This window comes from Oryza sativa, chromosome 4 (assembly GCF_034140825.1).
Source record: "Oryza sativa Japonica Group chromosome 4, ASM3414082v1".
NCBI classification, from domain to species: domain Eukaryota; kingdom Viridiplantae; phylum Streptophyta; class Magnoliopsida; order Poales; family Poaceae; genus Oryza; species Oryza sativa.
In genome coordinates, this window is record NC_089038.1 from 35045583 (window position 1) to 35058526 (window position 12944).

General features: G+C 39.9%; 1 protein-coding gene across 1 annotated transcript; it reads left to right on the forward strand.

Moving 5' to 3' along the window:
• Positions 1–8195: 8195 nt before the first annotated feature.
• Positions 8196–10475, forward strand: LOC4337397 (uncharacterized). Its single transcript, XM_015778570.3, has 2 exons — positions 8196–9259; positions 10123–10475. The coding sequence occupies exon 1, from the start codon at positions 8255–8257 to the stop codon at positions 9128–9130; it is 876 nt and encodes a 291-aa protein (XP_015634056.2). The 5' UTR covers positions 8196–8254; the 3' UTR covers positions 9131–9259; positions 10123–10475.
• The last annotated feature ends 2469 nt before the right edge of the window (positions 10476–12944 follow it).

The window sequence follows — 12944 nt, forward strand, 5'->3', positions numbered from 1 at the left end:
TAGCTGCTGCTGCTGCGACTGCTAGTGTGACGAGTGACGACACATCTTACAAGCAATTGTTGCTGCATGCCAATGCTTCCAATTTGAAAGTACTGGCCGCGCATGTTCTCTCTCCAGTGATAAACTGTTGATCATATCTTCAGATTAGATAATTACAGATAATCTGAGACGACGAACACGAGCTACAGTAACAACATAGCTTTCCTACTGTTGTTGTGGCTATCTCTGCCTCCCTGGCATGCTACACGCCAGTACACCTCCTACTGCAGATTAGCAGACTACTAGTATCACTGGAGGATGGAGCCAACTTGGGGGAAGTGACATTCACATGGTGGATTGGGTTAGAAATATGATGGCCATATTTCAATAAAGTGAGTTAAATTACAAGGTCATTAGTTTCTTGTAAACTCTGCCACACTATGATTTGCTTCACGCAAACTCTAGTAATGCTGTTCAATTATCTAGTAGTAGATGCTAGCTAGTAATAAAGTTGGGGATAGATCGGTGAAAGAATGATTAGCTTGGGCAAAGGCAAACCCCACATGAAAATGCCAATGCAAATGTGCGGTTTGGGGCAAGGAATCACATCGATCGATCACACATGATGATTGCAAAGCAGAGCGGGGCACACCACACCTCATTGTGCTGTGCCGTTTCCATCCACCCAAAGAGTCCAATCCCCATGTCACTAAACCACACTAACCTTGAAATTTCTTCACGTCTAATTCAAGCCGACCACACACACTTTGATCCTTGTAATTATATCATCATATATGCAGAATCAGATTCGATCGTGGAATTAAGAACAGGCTGAGAGACACGAGTTTGTCAAACGTCTGAATTTTCTATGAAATATCAAATCCTGAAGGGCCCGACTGAATACTCCCAGTTGCAAGACTTTGACTGTACTGTTACTAAAGGCATATAAAATAGTACCAGAATTCAGGTAAAGTTCACATAAACTTTCGTTGCATTCCCTCGATTTTTTTGGCATGATCAATGACTTTGACTGTACTGTTACTAAAGGCATATAAAATAGTACCAGTATTCAGGTAAAGTTCACAGAAACTTTCATTGCATTCCCTCGATTTTTTTTGGCATGATCAATCGTCTGTCAGCACAAACCACTCAGCCGTGCTTATCACCAGACTTTGAAACCAAGCAACCACTTTGTATGCCGATCACTGTCACTGAAGATTTTCTTCACTAGAACAGTACTTTTCTGAATAAATTAGGTCGTTTCAATCGACAGCTAGCTCCAAGCGAAAAACCTACACATCACACTCAAACAGTGCCACTGGCACATGCAGTTTGATAATTTCCATTTCATTTACAAGGAGATGGAGAGATGATGATCCACAAACCAATGTACGTGGATTAAGGAATGATGGTGAAGATGACGATGGATTGGTAATTAATGGTCTAAAGAAGGAGAAGAAGAAGATGGAAAGAGAAGGGGCAGATCACGCACGACTGCACCGTCCATGGAAAGATAAGAGCCCCCACCATGGAATGCGTCCACTTTACAATATTGGCTGATAATTAGTTGTTGGATTATGGCTGGCCTTTGAGTGATGGGGATATGCCTGCATGCATGCTGCCTCCTCTATGCTTCACCCATGCATCGATCAATTATCCATCCATCCATGATCCATCCATCACCATGCATCCAATTAATGCAAGCAAAGCAAGAATTATCCCTCCAAATTAAAATCCTTTGAATTTGAACCGGGACATTGATGGTATATTCAAAATTGAGGCATAGTAATATTTATCAGTTTTATTGATATATAGTTCTAGTATTAACACTGATTGGGTACGTTCATATTGATTGCTCTATCTGTTGGATATGTATTATTAGTATTATACTATAGTACGTATACTTTTTTTTTTGCGGGTACTATAGTATACAGTTGTTTATGAGTTGTATGCAAGTTTAGGTACCTACATCTTATTTAATTTGCTCTTGATCGTCAACTGTGTACTCCTACATTCTAGAAGTAAGGCATGCATGATTATTTTCCTCACTCAGCTAAATAAAGTGTACCCCTCCGTATTTGTAAAGGAAGTCGTTTAGGACAATGTTTAAGTCAAACATTGGGAATATAAATCATGAATAACTCTCAAGTTGTTGAGTTTGAAAATGTAAAAATTATATGAATAGATTTGTCTTGAAAAATACTTTCATAAAAGTATACATATATCACTTTTCAATAAATATTTTTATAGAAACAAGAAGTCAAAGTTATGTTTTGGAGACCGTGTCGCTGTTCTAAACGACTTCCTTTACGAGTACAGATGGAGTACTCGACAGTTAAACTTGCTTGAAAAGCTGTTACAGCTTCACCTTGTCTATGCCATGTCTGCTTGCTTAAACTTGACTATGGTTCTGTTCACTTTGATGCTATTTTTAACCTTACCAAATTTTAGTAAAGTTGTTAAAAATTAGCTATATTTAGGGCATGTTCACTTTGATGCCAAAAAAAAACCTTACCATTTTGGCAATGCCAAAATTTTGGCAACTATACCAAAATTTTGATAACTCGCCAAAATTTTGACAGGATTTCTTATATAATTATCAAAATTTGGCAGTAAATTAAATGTAGCCATTTTATTGGCAACTTTACTAAAATTTAGTAAGGTTGAAAATGGCATTAAAGTGAATAGGCCCTTAGTTTGCTGTCAAATTTTAGTAAGTATATAAGAAATCCTACCAAAATTTTGTTAAGTTGCTAAAATTTTAGCAGGGTTAAAATTTGGTAAGGTTGAAAATGGCATAAAATGAACCGGCCCTATAATAATCTTCACTGGAAGGTCTCGGATGGTAGTTACTCTCAACCTGAAGCCCAAAAGAAAAAAAAATAATAAAAAGAAAGAAAAACCGAAGCTGCAGAGTGGACATGAATAGCTAGTCTCATCGACTTGTATTAATAATTTCTTATGAGATTCCACTAAGTGTTGCCCTAATCAAACAAAAATGGATTCCAAAACATGGCGATGGAATGCCTCCTACTTGCACTACAATTAATTGCTCATGAAACATAAGTTTCTCTATATGTAACGTCTATCTACTCCCTCCGGGCTGATAATACTTGTCGTTTTAGAGAAAGGGTGAGGTCAAACTTTAGAATTTTTTATTATGAATCATTTTTTAAAATATTTGTCTTTCAATATAGTGACTACATGTATAGATTAGTCTTAAATAGTACTTTAATAAAATCGTATATTTGTTAACACTTTTATACATATTATAATAGAAAATAATAGTTAAAGTTGTTTTTTGGAGACCGTGCCCTTGTCCAAAACGACAAGTATTATCAACCGGATGGAGTAATTTTATATGCCTTCATTGGATATTTCGAACCAGTCTTAATTATTAGTAACTAATTAATTAATTAGCTTATTGTTGGTGGTTCCAACTGAATAATAATCGATTGGTCTGACAGCAAGTATGCATGTATGGACCATCATCTATCTTTATTTGGTGATGCGTGGTGTGTATTTATTTTTGGAGAAGCAAGGAATAAAGGGCTAACTAAAGATGGATAGTATAAAATAAAGCAGCACCCATTGTTGATCTGGAATGTACGGAAGGGAACCAAACTATGGTGGTTAGGGTTCGCGTTTGAACTAATCATTCTTTTAAGCTAAACAAAACCATCACTAATTAAGCTTTAGCTATACCAATTCATAAATATATCCAGTTTTACTCCCTTTCTTTCCTTTTCTTTCTTTTTTAAAAAGAAAAATAGAATGGAGCAAGTACAAGCATGCACCTATCGATATGTATATAACTTGCTTCCTGTTCAGTATCATATCGATCAGCTAGTTTTATACTATCTCACACTCACTCACAGTACTATAATTCATCGAGTCATACTTATTTAAAATTAGTTCTTAATATTTTAGTCAGAACAAATTAATTAGAGGGCACTGTATGATTAAGTAAAGCAAACATAGGGCATCAACAAAGGCTAATCTTACGCTATTTGGTCCATTCATATGATTGCAAACGGCGCGAATAAAAATTATTCCCTGATGCGAACAATAATTATTGACAAATATAGTGGAACTGAAGAATAAAACGATCGATCAGCTAGGGTAGTGTTCGTCTCCTCCGGAATAAATTAATACCTCGTTTCCATTTTTTTTTTTAAAAAAATATCACTTAAATCACAGCCCGTTCTTTCTGATAGCTCATTAGATTATCGAGACGGATTATTTATTCGTTTTATGATTTTTAAAAATTATTAATTTTCTACAAAAATATTTTACTTATTTTGTTAAGAAATTCCTTATTTTTTATTTATTAAAATATTTAATTTATCTTTATAACAAATAGATAATGTAGGATAAAAGTCTAAATCAATCGGCGTGCAAAATTGCATAATGTATTTTCCTTTCAGAAAAGAATTAAAAAAATGCATAGAGCTTCTGGAGCAAGCTAGCTAGTAGTATTCTCTTCGTCTCAAATTATATAACATCATTATCTAGGAATATCAAACTTGATATTTTTTTATTAATGATCATACTAATTATATCTATGCTAAATATTATACATGTTATATCACTAAATTCATATTTTAAAGTATTTTAATGTAATGCTAATTTCATAGGAATATGAAATAAATTATTGATCAAAGCATATCATTAAAATCTTTTTAAAAATATAGAATTTATAATTTAGGATGGAAGGAGTAGTAAGCATTCATTTTTGTTAGAATTGACCTGCATTCAATAGTAGTAGTATGGTACTCACTCCGTCCCAAAATAAATGCAGTTTTGCACTATTCACGTTCAACGTTTAACCGTTCGTCTTATTTGAAAATTTTTTATGATTAGTATTTTTATTGCTATTAGATGATAAAACATGAATAGTATTTTATATGTAACTAAATATTTTTAATTTTTTCACAAATTTTTCAAATAAGACGGATGGTCAAACGTTGGGCACGGATATCTACGGCTGTATTTATTTTGGGACGGAGGTAGTAGCTGTAATACGCGGGAGATATATTCAGGTAAATCCCATACGATTAGGACAGTGACCGACGTAATCAATTCTGTCGTTCGATCGCGATAACGCACGTATTTTGAGGGACGAGACCGCCATGCTTGACCTGAATCGGTTCGAGTCCGACCCGTCGTACATGTTCGGATCGCGCTGACGAACTGGTCTCCATCGTTTCCCGGATGTGAATGCAGGTCGCCATCAATCAATCTGTTTCTATAATCTGCATTCAGTTTCGGCCGGCCGCTCCGGGAGTGACTACAACGACGCTTAAATTGGTGAGGTTTTCTCCAAATTCAGTCTCAAAATCATAGTCCCAAAAAGATACACATATTATTAATGGCAAATCCAAAAAGAAAAACTATAAGTCATTTTGACTTATTTTCTTGTTTGATCAACTTCATAGAAAAATATAGCAATATTTAGAACACCAAACTAGTTTCATTGAATATATTTTAATAGTTTGTTTGTTTTGTGTTAAAAATGCTACTTAAGCTTGGTTAAACTTAAATAAATTTGATTAGAAAAAAAGTCAAAATAACTTAAAATATGAATCGTATGAAGTATGAAATATTTGCTCGCAATGAAAAACATTTTAAATCCATTGCACATTTACACTTCAGACCGACGAGCCAGGGCACTGGATGGTGGATCCTCCCCTACATATTTTGCATCGCTGAATTCTAATATCCGAGCACAAAGGCCGGAATGTTTATTCTATTATTAAAAAAAGATAATGCTGAGTTCATAATAATTAATTTTAAAGATGATTCATAATAATTAGTAGATGACACAAATGAATAAAGTATTAATTGTTTTAAAAGTTAAAAAGAATGATAACAAAATACTTTAAGAAACACCGATGATAATTTCTTATAAAAAAAACCCCACCATTTCAGCTTGCAAAAACGTGCCATGATAATCCGAACCAATGATCTACAAGTATAGAGAAAAAGGTTGATGATGAATTGATGATCTTGGCATGGGCTGCATCGATCTGCACAATCTGCCGCTCTGAACTTTCTGAAGCCGACGAACGCACGCAACAAATCTGAACTCTGAATCTTTTCTTACGATAATAATGTCTGAAACTCTGAATTAGCCGGCGACGTAATGGACGGCCCATTTCGCCGTGGACAGATCGATGGATGCTGGGTGATGTGGAGTGGAGATCCTATGCTGTAATGCACATGCGGTGGGTGTCACTGACATGTGGGGCCCGAAGCAGGTGGGACCCACATGTCAGTGACACCTACTAGAGGTGCAGTACAGCAGACGATTTGCCCTGGGTGATGTGAGGTCACTCGCCATTTCGCCATGGTGATTGGTAGTAGATCGGTGCATGCTGCATGGGCATCATGGCCGACGAGGCAGGAAGCATCTAGAACACCTGCTGCTCCGCTAAGGGCACCCACAATGGTTATCTATAGGCTCTCTATAAGAGATCCATGTCAGCATATTTTCCTACTTAGAAGAGATTAAATGAAGAGAGAGAGCAAAGCTATCTACTAACCTGGAGATAGTCTATAGAGAAAAACGAGACAATGTATTAGAGAGCTATAGATACCCATGTAGACATACTATTGAGATGGTTTACTATTATTCTAGTCTATTGCTGAGATGTACATGTTTTATAGATAGGACCTTACTTTACCATTGCGGGTGCTCTAATAAGATCAAGTATAATAGTAGGTTATAAGCCGGCTAAATGCTAAGTTGGAGGAAAGAAGAGAGGAGAGAGAGGAGAAGCGGGCTATAAACTTATAGCCGGCTTGGACACAAGAACCAAGAAACTCTATGAGAGAGACAAGTGGGCCCTGTATTAATTGTGAAGAGCTAACTATTATATAGGTAGGCTGAGAGAAGACTATAAAGAACCTTATAGCCAGCAGGTCGGCTGTATTATTAGCCTTGCTCTAACCTACAGAGATTAGCTTGCTGCAAACCAACAAATCGCTAGCTGCTGCTTCGCTTTTCCCGAAAAGGCAAAAGCGGAGGAAACTCTACTCTGTCCACCACCCACATATCCTACTAATATCTCATCATGCATCTCATGTCTGGATAAGTCATTGCTAATTTGATACTGTACTAGTAAATCCAAGGAAATTTGTTCATCAGTTCATGTGATGGTTGAGCAGGTAAATCGTAATTTATTCACTTATTAATGTGATATAGTCCTAACGGTTAGGTTAAAGACAGGCCAGGTGTATTGCGTTTCATCATTTTCTGTTTCTAACTGCTCTGCCTGTTCACTTGTGTCCTGGAATAATTAACTTTGGCCATTGACCAACGACCCTCATATTAGCATTGGATCGTTAGGTTGATCTGGATCGACCGGTACGGTGATCCAAGAATAGGTGTTGTTTAATTGGAGAAGTTGACTTTTCTGACAGCCCTTGTGTGTACACTACATCCTCCCATACTTCCTGTAGTCAAATCGGGGAACTCAAGCTTCTGCAATTTAGTTGATTGATCGAATTAATCAGATCGATGAACTTTCAAGAAAAAATTAATGAGATCGATTGTTCGTTGCAATGTCAGCAGGTAACAACAGTGCCAGTGCCGACAGCTGGTTAATCTGTCTTGCAAATTACTACTACCTCCGTCCCAAAATAATTGCATTTCTATGATTTAAAATTTATTCTAAAATAATTGTAATTCTAGAGTACTAATTGCCCCATCAATCATATCTCATTCAAATTTCTCCCTATTTTACCCTCAACTATCTTCCCACTCTCACATAAACAACATTTAATGAGAGACACCATAGTCTTTTTTCTCAAACCTTAATATATGCTAAATAACATAAAATTGTAATTATTTTGGGACGGAGGTAGTACTAATTGGCAATTTAAATGGTTGCAAGATGCACATGATTATCTTAAGAAACAAATTTGATTTGATTTAGGTCCAACAATGGATGCAATCACCACTGCCCCCATACATGATCCATCACTTTCCTTCACTTCATTATCACAAGGGGACCCTCACCCTACCAAAGAATCACCATTAATACAGTAGTAATAGTATCCTGTTATTTAAAAAAAATGATTGAAATCGGGGCGCAAATTATTGCGATTATTATTGGTTTCGAATTAAAATCCCCCCGAATTTTGAATTCCAACTTGGCAATGGCAACCACTCTCCCCCCAATAAATAGCCGCGCACCCGCTCCCCCTCACCCGCTCGCTGCCCATCACTTCGCCATCCTCGCCGACGCCGACGCCGACGAGACCAACCACCATGTCGTACAGCTACGCCTCGCGGCGACGTGGCGGGGGCGGCGGTGGAGGGATGGCCGCGACGGTGCTTGCGGCTAAGGTGGCGTTCGCGGCGGCGGCGGTCGCCGGGGCTGGCTCCTTCGCGCGCCTCGCCGTGCCGCAGCTCGTGTCCGTGGCCGGCGCCGTGTTCCCGCGGGTGTGGGCGGCGGCGAGGGTGTGGCTCGTGCCGCCGTACCTGTTCGTCACCGTGCACCTCATCATCCTCGTCATCTGGAAGCTCTCCGACCACAAGCACTTCCAGGCGCAGCAGCAGCAGCTCAAGGATCCATGGCCGCACCCGCATCCGGCTGTTCCAGTGGCCGCGGCAGAGGATGCGCCATCGCTTGTTGTCAAGCCCAAGGAGGAGTTCAACGCCGCGGCGGCCGTGTACGGCGGCGGCGGCGGCGGCGGCATGCCGGAGCACGAAGCCTCCCCGGAGATCTCCCCGGACTCCGGCGGCGGCGAGTCCTGCGTGACCACGGAGTCCGACGAGGACGCGTCCACCGCCGCGTCGTACACCTCCGACGAGAGGCGGAGCCTTGCGCCGCCGCCGCAGGAACACTCGGTTCTCGAGCGGGAGTTCTCGCTGCCGCTCCCGGCCGTCGACAGCGGCAGGGACGCCGCCGCCGCCGCCGCCGATGACGACGACGACGACGACCTGGACGCCACGTGGAACGCCATCATGCAGAAGACGCGCCCGGCCACCGCGCCGGCAATGGCGGCCCCTCCGGCGCAGAAGGCGCCTCCCGCAGGGCCGCCGCCGCCGCGAGCGCGCGACCCGTCGATCGGAGCGGAGGAGATGAACCGGCGATTCGACGATTTCATCAAGAAGAATCGCCACTCCTTCGGCCGGCAATAAGCTCCCTCCGATCCACTCCCCTCCGCCGTACAATACATATAGAAATTTTCATCATCTTTGGTTTTTCATTGTTCGCCGAAGAGATCGCCGGAGCGGAGGAAGCCGGGCTAATCGTATCATCATCTTCAGGTAACTTACATTAAAAATAATAAATAAATAAATCTTTCATTCAATCTAGTAACTTACCATTAATATAATCAAAAAAATATTAATTACCATTTGTAGCTGTTCGCAATTATATTAATTACAATCTCTTCTAATATATAGACGTGCAATCTTTACGTATTTGCGAAAAACCATTTGTTGTTGTTTTTGGTAAAAACACAATTATTTTAGAAGCTTAAAACTCAAATTAAACAGTAATGATCAGTTAATCCATGATTAATTCGTTGATGCTTACCCGGCATGACCTGTCGTGTGCGCGTGCTCGGTCGGTTGCCGCTTAAGCTGTTGGCGTTGTAACTTTAAGTAAGAAAGAAAAGGAAATGGTCGGCTTCGGCACTCGCAGTCCGGCCCACTTCTTTCCCTTTCGGTGCCATTAGGATCTAACTCGTGGATCATCACATCTAAAGTTTGATTATTTCCACGTTGATCTGACCTTTAGTTTTGACTGTGGGTAAATTTTGTTTCTGAATTTCTGGATCTTCAGTAGTTCACTGAATACAGGGTAATGGCACCCTTTATGTTGAAAAAGAAGAACTAAAGAAGCACCTTGAGTTACAAGCATCTTCCTTTTTTTTATAGGTTCTTTGCTTCGAATAGGAACTGTACAGATCAGAAAGCACATGCAGTTACCAATGGTTGGATGTAGACTAATAACTCCTTTTGATTGTGTTTGAACCAGCATAATTTTCAGTCACTTGGGAGTTCTGAAATTTCAAATTCGACTGTTTTTCCATGAAAACAAGATTCCTATTGTGACATGTGTCATTGACAAGTGGGCAGGACCATCAAATTGACGATTTTGTTTCCATCCATCTTGGAATTTGCAGGATGTGGAGGTTCCAGAATGAATGGATGGATGGTGGATGGTGGTGCTATGGAAGCTGCTAGACAGATGACCTTAATGTGCTGAAGTGATGGTTTTTGAATTGGTACTTTGTTGTTAGGCTCTCCTTTATCAGCTGTGGTGGCCTGGCATTTTGTTCTTAGCTTTCTCTTTCTCCTCCTTTCCTTTTCCTACAGCTCTTTTACTGATTATAACAGTGCTAATTGTCCAAAGTTCCTATGGAGTTAATTCTGGTGGGTAGTGGGTGTGCTTGTGATTATATCTATACTGTTTGGATGCCACATTGTGGCTGTGTTGTTTAAATGTCAGCCACAGGTCAATGACCATGCCACCAAATTGGTCCACTGTTCTAATGTTGCTATCTATTTGCTCACTGTTTGAAATGGATAACCAACAACTCATTTGAGTAACAAATCTTAGATGCATAGGGTGCTAATAATGAGGAGAAAAAAACCCCACATATATAATGGTCCATGTTTGCATATATACAACTCATAATGGTCAGGAAAGAATTGATTTTTTTGATGTGAACCTTTCTCACAAACTATTCCTTGATTCCTTCAGTCCTTCAATATGCAGCGACGAAGAAATCCTAAGTGGTGAAAAATCATTGAACTGCAGAGGACCAAAGACTTTCTTGAAATGTAAAGGCTGCAACTCTCTGAGATGACACCAATGGAACATTTCTGTCGATCTTGACATATGATGCCCGGAGAGCATTTTTTTCAGAGTAATGTCGAGATTTTCTGTTGCTATCAGTACCTGTACTTGTATATGCGTACTTTGCTCTGAAAACCGTGCAGTATTGCTTTCAGTATGACATAAGCAGAATCAATTCCTGATCTGTTGAAGTAGTAGTAATACTAGTAATACTGGTCAGTAGTTTAAGTCATCATCTTCCTGGAGTACTGATTATTATTACCTGATACCTCATAAAGTGCATCAATGATGTTAACTTGACAAAATATATTTTGAAGATTATAGGAGTATATGTATTTGTATATGATGCTTCTCATCAGCTGATATATGCTCTCTATGTTAGTATTATTGTTTAACCACTTCTGTCCACATTCAATCCAGTTACTTCTGAAATGAGGCTGATATGAGTATTTGTTCATAATGGCTACTGAAAGTGGCATCTGAACCACTTCATCGGCATGGCATGGTTCCTCGCATCGCACTGCCGAAAGGGCCATGAAACTGAACCATCCTTGCTACAAGAACAACTGAATGATTGTGATTTGGTAAGGCAGAACATTGTATATATTGCGTTGCGTGAAAGGCAGCTACAAGTTCCAAATTAATCTGCTTTTTACTGTCTCATCACATTTTTTCTTTGTCACAGTCATCTACAATCGGCTAGCTTACACACCAGATTTCCAGGCCTGAATTCATTCTCATGAATTATCCTATCACTCCTGGCTAGTCCTCACAAACTCCATTATCCAACATGACTGGAACTTGCACTTAAATCTGTAAAGGCTACTACTAATCCTACTACCCCTATACCACAAGATGCCACACAAATCCTAATTGTTATTGCAACTTCAGACACCCTGATCATCCCTGGTAGTAACACCTGTGCCATGGACAAGTCTTTGCTTAAGGTCAGTAGGCACACTTAGCTGCTGCCCTAGGCTTCAATTATGATCACTAAACTATGCAAGAGCAGGGCTTTGCACTTGACAAACATCAGAGGAGCACTGTTATGGCGACCACACAACCACCATCTGATAATTTTCAGAAATTTCTTTTACATATCTTTCTGCATGAACAGAGCCTAGAGCTGAGCTACCAGTGGTCCTCATGCCAGCACTCACCACCACAACTGTATACAATGTAAAATATGCAGAATGCAGTGTCATCTGCAGTTCTTGTTGTGTTCTTGCGTTAACCTATCATGCTGAAAGCGACGGGAGGAGTGGAAGTGCAGTGAACCAGCAGAGGCAGCAGATCACGAGGCATTTGCAGGGATAAGCAGAGCCAGTGCAGGAAATGTGGTAGTGTGAAGTTGCTGCCGAGAAGCATCAGCTAAAGCGTCGCCGTCGTCCCCACCACCGCCGGCCTAGCTAGGGCTTGTCGCCGTCGCCGGGAATTTTTAGGGTGATCTGTAGCCGTCGAGGCCTCTGGTGCGTTCGGCAGAGCTCCTCGTGAGCCTGTGTTGTAGTGTCACTCACGGCTCAAGGTGAAATTATAAATGGTGACTCAAAAAACTCATCGTATCATCCATATATATCAGATATGCAGATGCCAATCTGAAAACTGTTCAAAAATTGATGTGCTAATCTTCAGACTAAAGTGGACGTTACACTGGACGGTACCACAAATGGCACCCTGTTTATCGAAACTATAATTCGGCAATATGAAAAGGGTAACGCACAAGAAAAAAGTGGATGGGTTATGAGACTAAGAGTTTAGATAGGTTCAGACCTACCCTACTCCTGTTTGGAGATTGAATCCGCCGATTGTAGTATTAATCTGATGATCTTCAGTGTGGTTATGCCCTAAAGGGACACCCTGCCTTCCTTATATAGTCAGAGGAGGCAAGTTTACAAGATAATTTACATTTCTATAACTACTTTACAATCGTACCAAACTAAGAACATGTTTCCTTGATACACAAATAAATATAACACCCAAGTCCTAATCCTATACATATTCTATTCATATGATCTATCCCATATAGTCAGTCGGATAGTGCAGCCATGTGGGTATATGATACCCATAATCTCTACACTGTTCTTTATAGATATTTTTCTCAGGGTTTTCTTTTTTTTGCTATGGATTATCTGCTCCACTCTTGGA

Coding starts and splice junctions, on each gene's coding strand:
- LOC4337397 (XM_015778570.3), top strand. CDS start 8,255: ATGTCGTACAGCTACGCCTCGCGGCGACGTGGCGGGGGCGGCGGTGGA.